General features: G+C 35.2%; 1 protein-coding gene across 2 annotated transcripts in view; it reads left to right on the top strand.

The window, feature by feature from the left end:
* The window catches only part of LOC150095790 (sodium/calcium exchanger regulatory protein 1-like), a 60780-nt gene extending 42306 nt beyond the window's left edge, over positions 1-18474 (top strand). For both annotated transcript variants that reach the window (XM_090410009.1, XM_090410010.1), the window contains exon 4: positions 17758-18474. In XM_090410009.1, coding sequence (XP_090266135.1) covers positions 17758-17808 — 51 coding nt within the window. In that variant the 3' untranslated portion in view covers positions 17809-18474. The remainder of the gene's footprint in view (positions 1-17757) is intronic.
* The last annotated feature ends 1621 nt before the right edge of the window (positions 18475-20095 follow it).

Below are 20095 nucleotides of genomic sequence, written 5' to 3'. Positions count from 1 at the left end.
GGCAGAGAACACTTGTTTTGCTAATCTTTCCTCTCCCATTCTATTTAAGTGACCATACCATCTGAGATTAGCTCTGCTAACGCATTCCTGGATGCTGACAATGTCAAGTTCTTTCCTAATATCCTCATTTTTAATATGATATTGCCATTGATGCCATCTGTTCACGCCTCTAATCTTTCTCAGGACTCTCATATCTGCGGTCTCTAGTCTTTGGTCAAGTGTTTTACTTCTGACCCAGCTCTCAGATCCATAAGTTAAAATTGGTTTGAACACAGTCTTGTATACAGCTAATTTAGTGTTCCGACTAATTTCTTTCTTATTCCATATGAATTTATTCAATTGACTTCCCACCATACCAGCTTTGCTGATTCTGTTGTCTATTTCTATATTTAGTTTACCATCTTCAGTAAAAATTGTGCCTAAGTAGTTGAAATGTTTTACTTGTTCCACAGGTTCTCCATTCACAACACAGTTGACATTTTCAATGATTCTGCCTATTTTCATTGTCTTTGTCTTTTTATTGCTGACCTTCATACCATATCTATTACAACAGCTATTCAATTTAGTCAGAGAATCTTGCAGACTTGTAGCAGATTTATTTAGAAGTATAACATCATCCGCATAAAGCAAAGAGCTGACATTAACATCTCCAATTTTGATATCAGGTTTAATACCACATTCCTTCATAATGTGATCTATATAGATAATGAATAACAGAGGGGATAATGTGCATCCTTGTCTCACACCAGATTTAACATTAAACCATCTTCCTGTACTTCCTTCAATTCTAACTGCTGACTCACAACTCAAATAAAGACTAAGTATTGCTTGATATAATGCCCCATTGACACCATATAACTGCAGCGTATTGAATAGCTTGTCTCTTGGCACCTTGTCATATGCCTTTTCCAAATCAACAAAACTTAAATACAGATCTTTGTTATATTCCCATGCTTTCTCGACTATTTGTCGTAAAGTGAAGATCTGATCCTGACAGCCTCTATTTGGCCTGAATCCAGCTTGTTCTTCACCAAGCTTTTCTTCCACAATTCTTCTCAACCGTTTCTCAAGTATACTTGCATAGATCTTGCCAGGAACACTCAGTAGGGAAATACCTCTGTAATTCTCACATTCAGTTTTATTTCCCTTTTTATATATAGGTACTATGAGAGCTCTACTCCAATCATCGGGAATTCGTCCCTCTGTCCAGGCTTTCTGAACTATGCAGTGCAGCCACTGTAAGACTCTTATACCACCATACTTCAGCATTTCTCGTCGAATATCATCAACTCCTGCTGCCTTTCCACATTTCAAGCCTTTGATGGCTTTTTCTACTTCAAGTATGGATATGTATTCCTGACTGCATGCCTGGTCAGTGTTTTTTATCACTGTGCTGTCATCACTGCTTGTTTCATTTAGCAGTTTTTCAAAGTAATTACTCCATACTTCAAGGATATCTTTTTCTCCTGTTTTCATTTCACCTTTATCATCTCTAATTCCTTTTACAGCACTCTTTCCTCCATTCCTAAGCTTCTTCAACAACCTCCAGAATATTTTGCCACCTTCTTGATATTTATTTTCTATATTCTTGCCAAAGTCCTCCCATGACTTTTGTTTAGCTAGTTTTACACACTGTTTAGCTTTCTTACATTTGTCTCTGTATTCTGTAAGAGTAAAAGCTGACTTATTTGCCAGGAACTTTTGATATGCTTTCTTCTTTTCCTTCACTACCTCTTTAACTTCCTGTGTCCACCAGGGAGTTCTAATTTTTTTATCCTTGCACACAACCTCACCACATGCCTCTCTGGCAGAATCAATCAATGTTTCCTTCAGAGTTTGCCACTGAATCTCCAAGGTTTGATTCCTGTTCTCAAACTCTTTCATTTTCTTTTCAATAATATTTCTGTATTTTAGTCTACAGTTCACATCTGAGAGCTGCTCAACTTTTATTCGCTTTAAAACTTTCTTACATGTTATTCTTTTCAATATGAAATTCAATTTAATCCTGCTCAAGACTAAATAGTGATCACTTCCAATTTCAAATCCTCTGTACACTCTGGTGTCCTGCACCAGGGAGAAAACATCACTATCAACAATAACATAGTCAATGAGACTTTTCTTATTCCTAGCCTCTTCTCTCCATGTGAATTTGTGCACATTTTTATGTTGGAACATGGTGTTAGTAATAACCAGTCCATGTCCTGAGCAGAAATCCAACAGATATTTGCCATTATTATTAGCTTTGCTCTTTTCTCCAAATTTTCCCAAAACATTTTTGTATGTCTCACAATCATTTCCTACTCTACTATTTAGATCCCCAACAAGGACCAATTTTTCATTGTGTCAGTTGCTTTTTCTAAAGCCTCAAAAAATTCCTCCACTTCTACCTTAGTAGAACCTTCTGTGGGACCATAGGCACAAATAAGTCTCATTGTCCAGTTCCCCATTCTCATATTTGCCCACATTACTCTACTTGAGACTGACTGCCATTCAAGAAGATTAGCCTCGTATTTTGTGTTGAATACTATGGCTACTCCTTCTTTTCCTTGGTTGTCATTGCCTGAATATAACATTTTGTATTTATTTATTTATTTATTGTATTTATTTATTTTGTATTTATTTTTTTCTTTCTAAAAAAAAAAAAAAAAAAAAAAAAAGTGTGACTTCAATATTAGCATTTTGCTGATAAATGAATGCTTTCTATGATGCCAATTCTGGAGTCATCATACAGTAGGTGTTAAACATAAATGTTTCCTCTGTAACAATTTTGAGTTGTCTATGGCTGCAGAAGAATTTAATAAATATTTTAAATATTTTACAAGTGTATATGTGAACACTGTTGGCTAGAAGAGAAAATACTGCTTGAGGGACAAAATTTACTTAATGACATATACAGAATAAAAGGTAGAGTAGGCAGTAAACTGACATATTGCTTAATTATTCTACTTTTGATCTTCAGTATCTTCAATGAATTGCTGAGATTAGAAGTTTGCAAGGGTTATTTCAATGTAAGGATGAGTTATTACATAAAGTAGAGATTATAGACCAGTGAATCTTCTTATTGTTACAGAGTAACAGAAAATTAGAAATTGCATCCAGAATATTCTTGATAGGAATCGCTTAAGCAAAGCATAGCATAATTTTATTAAGGAAAGATCAGGTACAACAAATATGCTTACTTTTTTTTTGTGATGAAGTCATGAGGGAAACCGACTAAAATAATGGCTGTGATTATTATTATTATTAAGAGAGACCTCCAGGGAGTCAGAGACTCATTGAGGGAGGCCAAATACTACACGCACCAGCTATCATACTTGAATTCATTCACACTGCTTGCACTCGCAACATCCAGTGGCAATCCATTCCAATCACGCACCACCCTCTGAGAGAAAAATCTAGCCCTCATACCCTTCTTGGTGGCCTTCATTCTCAGCTTCCAAGGATGCCCTCTCGTCCTTTCCCCACCCTCCATAAATTGAAAAATTCTATCAATTGAAATCCTGTATGACCCTTTCAGAAGTTTGTAAGTCTCAATCATATCAGCCCTCTTTCTCCTGTTTGCTAGTGTCTGCAACCTACAAATTCTCAATCTGTCTTCACAATCAGTATTCCAGAATCCTGATATCATTTTTAATACTCTATTTTGTACTCTCTCTCTCTCCAATATATCAGAATCACAACGGAGACCAGACCTCACACAATAGTCCAAGTGAGGTCTTATCAAGGCCTTAGCAGAGCCTTTGATAGTCTTCCATATAAAGCCTACTGATTAAAATGTACCAGATATGGTACTGATAACTACCTAATGACATCTATCCAACCATGATTAAAATGTGCCAGATATGGTACTGATAACTACCTAATGACATCTATCCAACCACATGGAAGCAAGCTTTGTCCAGCCTGTTCCTTAAGTGGGCCATCAAACTATCATCCCATTGCCCTCAGAACTCTTATCTGTGACTTCTGCTTTGATCAACTTTTTTATTTCTTACTTGATTCTCACATAGATGAAAATTTGGTTTGAAGTCAATCTTGTTCACTGCTAGTTGTGTTTTGTCTAGTTTCTCTCTTACTCCATTATAAATATATTCATATGTTTCCCAACCATACCAGCTTTGTTTATTCTATTATCTATCTCCATATTTAATTTACCATCTTCATTAAAAATGATGCCTAAATAGTTGAAATATTTCACGATTTGCTGATGATATATACTAACAGCAACATTATCAAAATAATTAGAATGCATGATCATTGAATTAAATGGAGTAAGTTTGGAGATAGGCCTGCAAATAAATATGAACAAATAGAAAATAATGTATAGTGAAAATACTTCAGAAAACAAATAGAAATGTGTGACCTAATCAGAGCCTTATATAATGGAACAAGAATCTCCTTACAAGTCTGTGTTCTTTGCATCATTCCCAGAATTCATTGTGTTGTACTATCAAGGGTAGCAAAAGTGAAGTATGAGCAGTAGTTAGTTAATGAAGCCAAAAAAAAAAAAAAAAAAACTTGGGAGTTCTTTCGATATGCAAAAAAAAATAAGAATGATTATGGAAGGATGACATTGATTGGAGAAAATGGTATAAGAACAACTGCTGTAGGAGATATAGTTGATATATTTAATGGGCAGTTCATAAATTCTTGTGAATGTGACATCATCAAGAGTTTGAGAGCAGTTGAGGAGGAGAGACTGTAAGTGAGCAAGATATATGTGGAATTGAGCAAACTTGATGTTATTAAGGCTGTGGGATTTGGTCACTTGGTTTTCAAAAGGATGATGAGATGTTGGAAAGGGTCCAGAGGTGACTGACTAAAGTAGTTTCTGATCTCTGGAATGTTGAATACGGCGAAAGATTGAGAAGATGCAATTTACAGAGTCTAGTGGATAGAAGGATGAGGGCTGATATGATAGAGATGTACAAATTGGTTGTTATAGAATCAGTGTTGAAGAGGTTTTTCATAAAATGGTGGGAGATCAGAGGAGAACAAGAGGTCATCCTTGGAAGCTGTATAAGGTGGGTGTGAAGAAGAGAGCGAGATGCAGGTTGTGAATGATTGTAATGCCTTGTCTGAGAATGTGGTAGGATGAGCTGTGTGTAGACAAAGGGATCTCCTAGATGAGTCTTTGACTCCATAGGATCTTAGGATAATAATAATAAATAAATAAAAGACAGACTGAAATGTCATTATCAAGTTTATGGTTGTTTATAATGATTCGTCCTAGGTATTTGTATAAGCTCACTATTTCAATCTGTCTTTTATTTATTTATTTATTCTTATGGCAAAAGGAATACAGAACAGCTACGGGTCAATATCCAGTCTGGAAAGCCAATCCAAGGCCTCATCCATCACCTTGTGGATGTCCTGTAGACCACCACCACCGTGGAATTGGCGTCTTGGGCAGTCATTCACAATATGAGTAATTGTCTGAGCCACGGGAGAACAATCACAATAAGGGTGGTCTAACAGCTTTCATTTATGTATGAGGTAGCTATCTGCCCTGGTTAGTTCTGATCCTGTTGATTGATGACCAAATCTTCCTAGGAAGAGCAAAACCAGGCTGCAGAGCACAGGGATCTTCTACCAGGAAGCTGTTTGTTGGGAGATTGTTGGACCAGTATTCTCTCCACATGTTAGGTGTTAATGGCAGGGCAGCTAAAGAGAGTTTGTCCATGGACAAGAAAGGCTTTCTAGATTTTAGGCTAAGACTAGGTGGATTTATGAGAGTCTGGGACAGGGGTGGGTTGCTCATTGCTTTATTAAATTCTTTAATCGAGGCTTGTCTTCTCCGTATGTTTGGTGGATCAATGTTAGATAGGACAGGCAACCAGGAGGGAGGGGTGCTTCTCACTGTCCCACTAATTGTGTGCATGGTAGAGTTTAGCTGAGTGTCTATAATTTTAGTGTGTGCACTTCTTTCCCAGCAGGGGCACAATATTCTGCTGCAGAGAACAAGGGCTAGTGCAGATGACCTTAGGACTTCTGCACCACAACCCCAGGTTTTCCAGCAAGCCTTGAAATAATATTGTTTCTCGTTTTAATTTTGTTGGACAGGTTGGTGATGTACCTTTTATAGGTTAGGCTTCTGTCCAGGCTCACTCCAAGGTATTTTGGGTGAGGCTCGTGTGCTACCATTTTTCCACAGAAAGAAAGGTTGAGGTGTCAATTTGCCTCTGCATTGTTCAGGTGAAATACTGTGGACACAGTTTTTGTTGGATTTGGCTTTAAGTACCACTGCTTGAAGTACTCTTCCAGGATGCTCAGATCTGTGTTCAAGGTTGATTCCAGGTTGGCAAAGGAGGTAGATTGATGTTGGATTGCTAGGTCATCAGCATAGCTTGAGCTGGTATGTGGTAAGTCATACACGTAGATGTTAAAGAGTAAAGGGGTTAACACAAAGCCCTGTGGGAGACCGTTGTGAAGGAATTTGGGCCTGCTCTTTTTTTTTCCACGAATATGGACCTGGATCTTTCTGTTGGAGAGAATGGATTCAAAAAGTTGAAAGGTTTTTTTGCACCTTATAATATTTCGTAGTTTTAGGAGGAAGCCTCTGATCCAGACTGTGGTGTAAGCTGATGGTAGGTCAATGAATGTGGCTCTGGATTTTTCTTCTGGATGCCTTCTTCAATCTGTGTTGTCAGGGACAGGATCTGGTCACAGCAACTTCTTCCTCGCCCTGATGCAGGCTTGTTCCATCGGCAGAGGTGCACTGGCAATAAGTGCAATGTGTGCAATGCACACAGGCACCAAAGATTTCAGGCAAGGAGGAAATACTGTACTTAAAAAAAATTATTCATTAATTATATCAAAATAAATTACATTTTTGTTTCAATTTTAATTCTATTTTATAGATTTGTCTTAAACAAATTATTTATAGTCACTTATTTGTTATTATTCTTGAAGTTCTAACAAGTAGTTTAGCGTAAACAAGTAAAAACTTGAAGTTGCGTGAGTTTATTGTTTACAGGATGACACGCGTTTGAATTTGTTTAATCTTGTTCACACTCGCATTTGCTCTAAACATATATAAGAAAATCTGCTGCAGTTTTTAACTTTATTCTATATTCTGCTGATAACAGCAGAATATAGACAACATCTTGCAATGTACCCGAATCGTCATGAAAAAAATTTAAATCATTTGAACAATTACAAAAAATGTACAGAATTAATTACATCCTTAAAAAATAAAACTTGTATTGATCATTTGCAACAAAACAGTTTTAGATAATGAAAGGAAATGTTGATATAAAGTTATAAAAAGAATAATTTTTGTAGTACAGTTTTTAGGCAAACAAAATCTAGCTCTTCGTGGTAAAAGTAATAAACTTTACGATCGCAACAATGACAATTTTTTAAAATGCACTGAGATGTTAGAAAAGTTTGATCCTTTTATATCAGAACACACGTGACGTGTAGCTAACGATCCTGACTTTAAAAATATGCCCTCCTATTTAGGAGATAAAATTCAAAATGAAATACTCACTTTATTAGCATCAAATATTAAAATAACATTTTTATAAAGTGTTTTTTATTGGGGGGAGGGGTACAGGGCCATCAACTAAAGTTTTGCACACAGGCGCCGGACACTACTGACATGCCCCTGTCCATCGGGAGTGCTCTTTCAATGAATGGTGAAATTCTTTTAAGGAGAATTCTTTCAAAGAGCTTAATGGAACAAAGCAAGGAGATAGGTCATAGATTTTTGACATCATTTAATTAATATTATTATCCTAAGGCCCATGGAGTCAAAGACTCATCTAGGAAATCCCTTTATCATACACACAGCTGATCATTTTTAATCTTTATAGAGATATATTTAATGGCAATTTAAATATAACTCCTAGCAATAACCTATGGTAAGAGAAACTGAAAGAAACACTGAAAAATGGAAAGAGCCATTTTGGGAATCATCATCATCAGATTCCTGCCATGTACCCTCCAGGGGTGTACAGGATATGACAGTACTACATGAAAAAATTACATCATTTGGGAATCATCATCATCAGATTCCTGCCATGTACCCTCCAGGGGTGTACAGGATATGACAGTACTACATGAAAAAATTACATCATTACTAACTTCCTATCTACAATTTTCCTCCAAATCAGTCTGTTACTTGTCAAGACTCCAACATTATCAGATCTTATATTTCTATCGTCTAAGGCACTTTGTACCGTATCAATGTCGTTTTCCTGCCAACCTGGCAGAGAACACTTGTTTTGCTAATCTTTCCTCTCCCATTCTATTTAAGTGACCATACCATCTGAGATTAGCTCTGCTAACGCATTCCTGGATGCTGACAATGTCAAGTTCTTTCATTTTTAATATGATATTGCCATTGATGCCATCTGTTCACGCCTTTAATCTTTCTCAGGACTCTCATATCTGCGGTCTCTAGTCTTTGGTCAAGTGTTTTACTTCTGCACCAGGGAGAAAACATCACTATCAACAATAACATAGTCAATGAGACTTTTCTTATTCCTAGCCTCTTCTCTCCATGTGAATTTGTGCACATTTTTATGTTGGAACGTGGTGTTAGTAATAACCAGTCCATGTCCTGAGCAGAAATCCAACAGATATTTGCCATTATTATTAGCTTTGCTCTTTTCTCCAAATTTTCCCAAAATATTTTTGTATGTCTCACAGTCATTTCCTACTCTGCTATTTAGATCTCCAACAAGGACCAACTTTTCCTTTTTCATTGTGTCCGTTGCTTTTTCTAAAGCCTCAAAAAATTCCTCCACTTCTACCTTAGTAGAACCTTCTGTGGGACCATAGGCACAAATAAGTCTCATTGTCCAGTTCCCCATTCTAATATTTGCCCACATTACTCTACTTGAGACTGACTGCCATTCAAGAAGATTAGCCTCGTATTTTGTGTTGAATACTATGGCTACTCCTTCTTTTCCTTGATTGTCATTGCCTGAATATAACATTTTGTATTTATTGCTCAGAAAGATCTCACCAGTTTTGGTCTTTTTTGTTTCAGTCACCCCTATTATGTCGATCTGGTACTTATCTAATTCCTCAGCTAGCTCCATTTCTTTGCCATTCAGGCTTCTTACATTGATAGTACCGATCTTTAACTCTGGTGATATTGAGTTGGGGTTTGTTTTCAGATTTGTTCCAGTAGCTGACTTTTCGCTGTTCGCCCTGGTTACCTGGCGAAAACAACGGAGGCCTTGTTTAACCGGGCGACGCCCCAGCCGGCATGAAATTTTGTCATGTTGTACCATCATTTTTTATTTTGGTTTAACCAATAAGATTACAATTTGGTCGGCTAAATCCCAAATTGCCAGCCCATCCTCGTTCGTTCAGTATCAAAGTAGATACCCAACAGGGTGCACCACGAGGAGGTGAGGATTGGACATTAGGTCAGAAGCTCTGGTCGGTTCTCCACATTCCTTTAAAGGCTATGTGGAGGTCTCCTCTCAGTTATACAGCTTTGACCCTTAAGCACCCCATTTTGGGAATAACAAGATTAGATAAAAAGAATAATACTTGGATAAGGAAGCAAACAAAGATAATGAACATTGCATTAATAAAAGGCAATAAATAGTGCTAGACTGGACATATGATGAGAATGTCTGACAACAAGAGACATCAAGAAATGGTTATTGGAAACCAGTTCTTGGTGTCTCTCTTGATTGATGGTTCTCTCCATACAGAGGTAGTGGTAAGATGGAATAATGAGATAAACAGATATTATGGACATTTATAGTGGAGAGATGCATAAGATTAGCCAAAATGGAAGAAGGATGGAGAGGCATTCATCCAGTAGCATACCAAAGAAAGCTGTTTTCTTGATTGTGATTTCTGATTGCGATGTTGATAGGGTCTCCATTAAGAATGCAGTTGATATCTTCCATGTTTCTATTTTCTTAGTTTCTGGTATTTATCCTCTGTATTTTGTCATTAATTTTTAGCTACATTTTCACATAGCTTAGCTTTATTATGTTACATTATTTTTTGTATTCTCGCAGAGTACCTGATGAATTTTTTTTATATTTTTATCTATTTATTTATTTTTTATGTTGAGTCCACACATGAGAGGTTGGTTAATCAACCTATAGTATGTTAGTACCTTGTATGGGTAGTGGGTTGGGAAAGAAGAAACTCATTTACATTTGATTTTTAAGACTGTATATTGTATTCCTTGGGAACACAAACTGGGGAATGACTGTTCCACAATACAGCATTTAGCAGGGATGAAGGAGGAGGAAAAGAAACATAAATGCCTATGTGAAAGTGGGAGGAGCGAGTCGATAAGAGATGGGTTATTAATCGATCTAATTGCTCTCCTCTGTATTGAGTCAAGAATTTTGAGGGAGCTCTTAAGGGTCCCCCACTCCAAATGTGAGAGCAGTATTCAATAGCTAGGATTGTTCAGGATGTCATGGTGATTCCAAGAAGAGAAATCTTATCTTGTCTGGAAATTTGAGTGTTGTCAAAAATGGTTCTTTTGTGTGAGAAATAAGACAGAACTGGGTTATACTAGCATTGAAATTGATGAAATTATCTAAACCCTCATTGGCTTGGAGATTAGAATTGAGGACAGTGGTAGTTGATGTGTGGGTTGAGGTGAGTTGTACAGAGTAAGATTTATCAAATGAAAGGGAGGAGTGTAATGTGCTGTCATCTGCAAAACTGTGTATTGAGTTAGAGGTCAACTGAAGTAATTCATTATATATAAAAGAAAGAGGGTTGGTGAGAGGATAAGAATGTTACACCTGATATCTTGAGAATATAGTATTCTCAGTTATCATGGTGTAACATGAAGAACAAATAACATAAATTAAAACTCCTACATAAGAAAATGAATTAATTGAAGGAATATTCTTGCATCCAGTATAAATTGAATAAAATGTAAAGTTTATTGTTAAGTTAACATAGACAAAAGAAGGAAAGTATTAGTATTTGTATCAGGTCTTAGAATAAGGAATTTAATTAAATAAGTAGTTAACTAAGAATTAATGTTGTAATGCGATTAAGAATGAAAGAGTTAAGTACATAAGTTGAAAAGGATGAGTCATGAAATACGCTATGAGAGAGGCTACAGATAAAGTATTAAGTAGAATTCTGAGAAAAGGTTTGAAAGGGGGTTAAGATAGAGGCTAACAAGAGAAACAATGGAATATCACTTAGGGCCGATACCCGGATTGAAACTTCGTTACGAGTTGCCGATCAAAATGACGTATGGCGGCAAAATGCTACCCAATTGGTAGATAGACGAAAAACAAGTAGGAGGCGGGGGAAAAGTAGTAAGAAAGGGTGCCGTTAGGGGAGCAGATATAAAAGGGTTGGTAACCCCACACACACACACACACACACACACACACACACACGGCCTTTTTGCCAGAGGAGAAGAAACGTTTGGATAGTCGCGGTGGTTTTGGTTTGGTTTTCCAGTGGAATTCACGGTGTTCCTGAGTGGAGAGATATGGCCTATATCCTCATGCCACAACAAGGAAACAAAGGTGAGCGGGAAAGCTATTCCCATATTCCTATGTAGAAAGCGAAATATGCCATAGAGTCATAGGAAGCTGTGAAGATATCGATGTCCTCGTTTCGGAAAGCACAGTCGATCACGCATATGTTTATGCAGCCCTGAATTGCAAGAAGTTATAGCAAGCAAGTTCGTTCAGTAGAAGGTAAAGGCCCATAAGTGAAGCTAAAGAAAGGTATTGTGAATTTTGTATTATGTTAACTAGAAGTTGTTTGTGATAGGTACCATTGTCATAATACGGAGCTGTTGAAGTGATTAGGGAGAAATTATAATAGGACTTTAGAATTTGATAGAGAGTGTTAAAAGCAAGCTAGCTAGTGTTGATAATTTGTGAGTAATTAATTGTCCTATGAATCTTGAGTGCCTACTATATTGTATAAGAAAGTTTAATGACATAGTTATGTGTTAGTAAAGAGAACGGTTTTGTTAGTCTACTTGAGTTTGATTAGTGTGAATTAAGTAATTAAGTAGCCTGAGAAATTTGAATGCCTAATGAAATGTGTAGAAAATTGGAATTGTCATAAGTATGTGTTAGAGTAGTAAATGATTTTGTTAGTGTACTTGAAGTTGAATAATCTGATAGTGTGCAGTAATCTAATTTGTCCATGTTAAGTGATTTTTTTGTTTTGAATTGTTGTGGCGGCATGATCGTAGTAACCTTTGTCGGATCATAGCCCAACTAATTGTGTTAAGCTAATTTTTAGTGTGTAGTATTTTAGTTCAGTATTTGTAATGTACCATGTTTAGAAACTTAATAAACCTTTTGTTTAATGATAAAAGAGTTGTCTGATATTGCTAATCCAATGCACCGCTTAGAAACATTCGTGCCTAATCACGCGGAGAATTATTGTTAAGAAATGAGAAGTTTAATGAATTGAGTTAAGTGTCACGACTGCAATAGTTACACTTTCAGATATTTGAGTTCTTTCTCCCTGTTTATGTATGTAATATCCTAAACTAAATATCCCAAAAGGCGCAGCATAAATATAAATATTAGGGATACTACGGGGAGCAATAACTCAGATATTAGTAGAAATTTTGGTGATATCTCGAAAGAAGAAGATCGGTGAATATAGATAAAGGGAAGTTACATAAAATATAAACAAAAAAAACATAGATTGAGATATAACAAGAAACCATCCACCATCATACAATGTGCATCCAGACAAAAAGCTGGCAATCCAGTTGCAGAAGTCCTAAACCAGACCCAGTCAAAAGCTTTTGACATATCAAGTGCAACCACTTGAAATTCACCAAACTTCTCCATGGCATATGTCCAGAGATGGGTGATATATGTGAGTAGATCTCCTGTTGATCAGCAGCGACGGAATGCACACTGGTGGATGTTTATTAGCTGGGTGCCTTTTGAGGTAGTGTAGGAGCTGGGTAATGATGGTTCTCTCCATTACTTTAGATAGGACTGATATGAGTGAGATACTTTAATAAGATATTCAACCCATTCCCTTTTTGAGAAGGGTTGAATATAGACCAATTTCCAAGCTGTGGGATAGATACCAATGGAGTAAGAGACTATATACAGGTGACATAGGATAGGAGTCAGTTCTGGTGCACTGACCTTCAGGACAATTGGAGGAATGCCATCAGAGCTAGGAGACATTTTTGTGTGTAATTTGGACAATATTTTTCTGATCTCTTTCTGGCAAAAGGATATAGGGGCATTGTATATTGGGCATCTGGAATGGTTGGGGTGGGAGGAGTATACCATTGTCAGTTATGCATGCATTGGAGGTAAAGTGTGAAGCCAGGAGATTGGCTTTTTCTGTGGGTAATTATGCAGTCATCTGGGTATGATAGGGGTGGGAATAGTGTTGGGCAAAAGTTATGACCAATTGCTTTGGCAAGAGACCAAAAGGCTCAACTGCCGTTTGGACAGGTTGCAAGTTTCCTGCTTTTTGCTCTTTAAAACTCTGTTTTGGAAGCATTGATAGTTTTCTTGCAGCTATTTCAGGCTTGAGTATAAGCACTAAAGGAGGATGGAGCTTTTGATGTGAGCCAGTTGTGGTATGCTTGATTTTTTTATTTGCACAACCTTAGCACATCTTTTGGAGAACCAGGATTTAGTTAGGGGATGGCGGCTCAGAGTAGTGTGGAGAATGTATGTTTCCATACTGGTAAGGTTTACTTTGGTGATACGTTCAGTGTATATGTTTGGGTTGGAAGGCCGGAAACAATAGTTAAACTATGGTAATGAGGCAAAGAAGTCATGGAGGCTGTCCTCCATTTAGCACTGTTATAATACCAAACTCTTTTGGGAGATCCTGTAACCTCTAGAGAGTGCATCCCCTGGGCAATCATCTTCATTGTAAGGAAGTGGCACTCCCATGGTCCCCTAGCTGGATCTATCCCCTTCTTCCTTTACTTTGAGGAAGATCCACTCACTTTAATCTTTCCTATAAGGCCTTATCAGCTAACTCTTATTTTATGACCCTTATGCTATAAGAGTACTCGAGGACTATAGGATCTTTCCATTTCTGGCCGATATCTATGTTCCCTCTAAAATCTACTCTTTCCCCTTCAAAATACTCTATTCCTCTACAGGTTTAAATTTTGAAGAAGACTAGTCCAGAAGCTTTAACGTAGCAGCCCTACCACTGGACTGTTCCATTGCCAGGCTAGTCACCTGACATGGAGAACATTATTTACTTTTAAGCCAACACAGAAAGGTAATTGAAATGAATCTATGGAAAAGGTAAAACGAAAATGGAAAAGACAAAATATAATACATATAGCAAACTGGAACATAAGAGGATTAGTGTATAAAGAAATTGAATTAGATCAAATATTAAATGAAAGAAATTTTAAAATACCAGTAATCACTGAAACAAAAAAGAAATTAAAAGAATCCATGAGAACTGAAAATTTTAATGTAATATATAGTGGAGTGGACAGAGACCAAAGAGCACAAGCAGGTGTTATTATTTGGATTCATAATTCCCTTTCAAAACAGTTAAAATATAAATATATGGAGTGAAAGCTAGCTAGAATAAAAATAGATAGAGGTTATTTAACAATAATTAGCTTATATGCTTCAAAAGAAGGAAGGGAAGAGGATAATATTGAATTTTATATTATCTTAAATTAATCAATTACAAAATATATATAATAAAGTAAATAAGAATGTAATATTAGCAGACTTAAATGCAAGAAAATTAATAATAATATAGGAATATATGGAGAACATATATTCCTATATTGATCGCCTTTGTAGTTTATAATATAATAACCTTTAAAATAATGAATTCTTTCTATAAACATATATATATACATAAATATACTTGGGCAGCAAATGGATGGAAATCAATTACATTACTTTATGTTAAATGAAAAGACATCAAAATTATCTTTAGATGTTCGAGTTAACAGAGGATACGAAATAAGTAGTGATCACTTCCTTGTTAAAATAAAATTAAGATTACCACATAAATGGTTACAAATAACAAGAACAGAAAGAAAATTTAAAACATTTGTTTATAAAAACTAGATTATTAAATGACTCAAATATACAATGGCTATATGAACAAAGAATTAACCAGTATTTAGATAAAATGAAATGAAGAAATAGAATGGCTTAATATAAAAACGATACTAAATACAGCAGCAAATGAAAGCTTAGGAAAGACCAAAAAATTCAATATAAAAAAAAAATGAAGATATGAGACAATACAATCAAAAAAATAATGAAAATGAAAAAAAAAAAGCATATCTTAAATGGTTAAGCAGTAAAAGATTAGAAGATGAAATAGAATATAAAAGAATAAGAGCCATAGGTAAAAGAGAAGTCAGAAAAAGACTTGGAGAATCATGGAACAAATTTGTTTTATATAAACATGATTTTGAAACATTTAAGTACAAATACTAAAGAAAGCATAAAATTAAATACTGAATTGAAATTAGAAGAATTTCTATACAGAATTGTGAACAAATAAATATTTTAAAAAAGATAACTGGCAAACATATAATGAAAATGAAATAACTAAAGAAGAATTAGAAATCAGCCTGAAAGAAATGAAAAATCACCTGGAGAAGATAAATTAGGTTCAGAATTATATAAATATGCAGGAATAAGGTTCAAAGAAAGACTTATTATTTTTAAATAAAATCTATTCAACAAGCAATCCACCAATAGAAGGGAAAAAAGTAATAGTGATCCCTATCTTTAAAAAAAAGCAGTAGAGATGACCCTAAAAATTATAGAAGTATAAGGATTCTAAATTCTCATTACAAAATATATAGCAGAATTTTAAATAACAAACTAATAAAATATTCTGAAAGCTTTATTTCAGAAGTACAAAATGGATTTAGAAAAGGACTATCATGTATAGACCCAGCCTTTTGCCTAAAATTAATAATAGAGAAAAGAAGAGATTACAATTTAGAAATACATATTATATTTATTGACTTTGAAATAGCATTTGATAAAGTTAAGTATTTTATTTAACATATTAAAAGAAAGACAAATACCAAATAATATTCTAAAAGCTATCATGAGTATATATGAAAATAAACCAGAATCATTGAAAATGTCAACTATGTTGTGAATGGAGAACCTGTGGAACAAGTAAAACATTTCAGCTACTTAGGCACAATTTTTAGTGAAGATGGTAAATTAAATATAGAAATAGACAACAGAATCAGCAAAGCTGGTATGGTGGGAAGTCAATTGAATAAATTCATATGGAATAAGAGAGAAATTAGTCAGAACACTAAATTAGCTGTATACATACAGTGTTCAAACCAGTTTTAACTTATGGATCTGAGAGCTGGGTCAGAAGTAAAACACTTGACTAGAGACCACAGATATGAGAGTCCTGAGAAAGAATATAGGCATGAACAGATGGCATCAATAGCAATATCATATTAAAAACGAGGATATTAGGAAAGAACTTGACATTGTCAGCATCCAGGAATGCGTTAGCAGAGCTAATCTCAGGTGGTATGGTCACTTAAACAGAATGGGCGAAAAAAGATTAGCAAAATGTGTTCTCTGCCAGGTTGGCAGCAAAATGAACATCTACAATGGTAGATGGAATGAAAAAGGAGGCAGAGAAGTTGGTTCATCAAATTTGGAGCCTGACTGTAAAATGAGTGTTGACCAGCAGCTGCTCTTGTTCTTCCTGTTTTGGTAGAAAGCAGAGGAATGAGTGATCAGTTTAGCAGAGCACTGTCCATGAAAATCTCTAAAATAGGTATAAGGTAGAAACTGAATGTCTGTGAAAAAGAGATTGGAGTGGATCTGTGAGAGTGGTATTCCATGTTGGGTGAGTTTAGCTGAGATTTGCTTGGCAGAGAGGAGAATGAGTTTTGGTGGTATCGAAGTGTACAAGGTTGTCCTTACTCTACTGAAATATGGCAGGGAGATCGAGGTTTGTTGAACGAAAAGAAGGAATGGAATGTACTGTCATCAGCAGCTCTATGGATGGGATTTGAAATCAATAAAAGCTGGTCATTTATATGCAGGAGGAAGAGAGTAGGAGAAAGCACAGAGCTCTGAGCTACTTCTGCATTGGTGAGGAAATCTGAGAAAATTAAAAGTCCACCATTTTGCACTGATTGTAGTGAACAAATAGTAGGAAAGCTGGCAATCCAGCTGCAAAAGGTGGAAGGGAGACCATAGGATAGTACTTCACTGAGTAAGCCTCTTTACAAAACCTGATTATATGCTTTAAAAATGTCAAGCATGACCACATAAGATTTTCTTAATTTTTTTCAATGTCTTGAGTCTAAAGGTGGATGGCAAAGGCTAAAAGATCTGTGAATTGAAAGTGGTGGAATCCGTATTTATGACTTTCTCCGTAGTGTTTGAAAGGGATACTATCAGGACTGGATGGCATTCCACTTATTGTCTCCTAGTTATTTAGAATTTTTCTGTCATCTTTTGAGCAGAAGACTAGGGGTAGCATAGAGTGAGCCTCCTTGGTAACTGAGGGTAACTTTGCCTTGCTTAGAAAATGCCTGTAACGAACATGTTTACTTGTATCAGTTCTCAGCTCTGAGATATTTTGTTTAAATCCATAACTGTTTTTTTTTTTTTTTTATAGTTATTAATGATGATACTGTCAGGTAATTGACAGAGAAGCATGTTGATGTTTAGTTTAATCTGAATAAAAGTATTCTAATAAGAGTACTCCTGACATCTTACTCTTTCATTAATGTTCTGTCTTCATAATTTCTTTCAAAATGTTAATATGTTTGATGATAATAATATAATCTTTCTTTCACAGATTTGTACAGTGGATGATATAGTCTCTACCAGAGTTTATAACAGATGCTGAAGGTGGACTGGAGTTAATCATGCATTTCAAATAGTCATTCTTTTTATTTGGAAATGTTTATTTGCAAAACTTCAACACACTGTTAAATTTTTTTAAACATTTTATAATTATTTTTGGAATACAGAGTAATGGATTTGGAGAGTCCATTTTATATTTTACATGCTCATTTTAAACAATTTGTTAATACATATACTTTTTTATTCCTCTGCATTTGTTATTCATACATATGTGGTAAACCAAAAGTATTTTATTTACTTACTATGTAAGCTTTTAAAATGTATTCATATTTGCATTATAAATGGAACGTCATTAATAATAATGATGCTAACAATTTAACTCTTGCTTAAGGAAAAATTTTGCTGCTAGTTATTCCATATGATCAAAATTTGTATTAAGTTTCTGTTCCGTAATTAAATATTAAAGGACTCTACTTATTGCATCATTTTGTATGTTCAAACTCATAAAATTGAGTGTTTTGCCCTTCTGATGTATTTTTTTTAAAAAAAGATGATTAAGTAGTTTGCTTTCTTGCACAAGAAATAATTTTCTTAAAAATGCATAATTGTACATCCAGTATACTGAAAGCAGTATGATTGAGTTTTCTATAAACTTTGGTAAAGTTTGTAACATTTGTTATGTATTCTAATAAAAATGCTTAAAATATCCTTTTGAAGCTTTTCTTAGAAAAATAATTTCTTTACCACTCAGTAGTTAACAAAATCCACTACACTTGACTCTCACTGTATCATACTTGTAAGAACTTTTTATAGTGGTTAGTTTGTTGTGGCAAATTTCCTTTAGTCTAACACTACTCTAGTCCAGACTTTTTGCTATTTTATTATAATGATGAGAGTAGACTGTATTCAAATATTATAGTTCCTATATCAGTAACTTTTAAAAGTTACTGATATAGCATTTCCCATTAGTTTAACTAGATGAGTATTTTAGAGGATTATCACCTCTCAGCTTGGAGTTGGGTTGTTATCCAGTAATTAGGAACCACTATTATTTAAAACAGTTGGAAACTGAAATTAAAAGGGAAAAAATTAATGTTATTCTGTTTAATTTTTTTCTCAGAAGAAAAAAAAGTGTAAATACTAATTTCACATGCACAGAGAGGGGGAAAATGAACCATTGATCTCATTACAAGTTTCTCACTATACCATTGTATCAGAGGCAACAAGAAGAATGATTTTTATAATTAATTGGGAAGTTCTACCTCCTGCTTGCTTGCTTTGCCAAGAATTTGTGCCTAAAGTTGACTGACTTATGCCATTTGAAATGACCCATTGAAACACCATGTGAATACAAGAAGAATAAACATGCTAATTAATAATAATAATAATGAGTAACCAAACAATAACATTTTCTGGTGTTTCAGTGACAGTGTTATATAACATGTAGAATATTGTATTATACTTATACGGTGATCAGTATAATATATCAGATTTTGGCAAGAGGCATGCAATATCTTTTCATACTTCATGCCAGAATCTGATCTTTGCTGAACCACTATGACTGGTTCCCAAGTTAGTCTCTATCATAGGTAAGTGAGTTTTTTTGATCCATAAACTAAGGACAATCAACTGCAAATAATACTTTTTAGACAAGGATATGCTGTGTTAGACCACAAGATGGCAGCACTTTTCTTCTCTTCACCAAATACCATTTAAAATTAGTGATTGTCTTGGATCAGCCATCTCTGATTGGCTACAGTGGAGACTGGCTGCCCCTCCCCCCTCAGTCTCCAAAGTTAAATAGGGCTAAAATGGCTTTGCCTACTACCTATGTGGAATAAAGTGCATTGCAAATTTTTTAGCAGACACACACACACACAGAGAAACAAGTTGTACTACAGCTCATATGATATCCTAAATTTTACTCATTTGGTCATATCCTCAAATTAACACATTCATTGCCAATTATGCGATATCGCGTAATGTGAGTTCTCACCAAACGGCCAATCACGCGTTATCGTGTGGACGTTCGCTAACTAAATAAAAAAAATTTGGCCACCACACGAAATTCCAATTTTCAACTTGGCAATGAACGTGTTAAAAAGCCCAGTCAATGCTATGAAATAAGTGCCCAGGTTATCAAATTATTTACTAGGGGATTGATGGAGACCTACAGTCCTAATTTGTGACCTGTTTGAAACAAAAGTTGACTGAATGTGTGCCACCCATCATATTCTTGAGATTTTAGGTCATCATTACTGTTGAGGTGAGGATGATTGATTAGAATTTCCTTAGGCTACTTTAAATATGTATTCATACAAAGTTTTGGT

This window comes from Typopeltis vanoorti, chromosome 20 (assembly GCF_054136105.1).
Source record: "Typopeltis vanoorti isolate ZY-2024b chromosome 20, IOZ_Tvanoo_1.0, whole genome shotgun sequence".
Taxonomy (NCBI): domain Eukaryota; kingdom Metazoa; phylum Arthropoda; class Arachnida; order Uropygi; family Thelyphonidae; genus Typopeltis; species Typopeltis vanoorti.
Note: the sequence above shows the minus strand (reverse complement) of the source record. Positions and strands in the feature narration are given on the sequence as shown.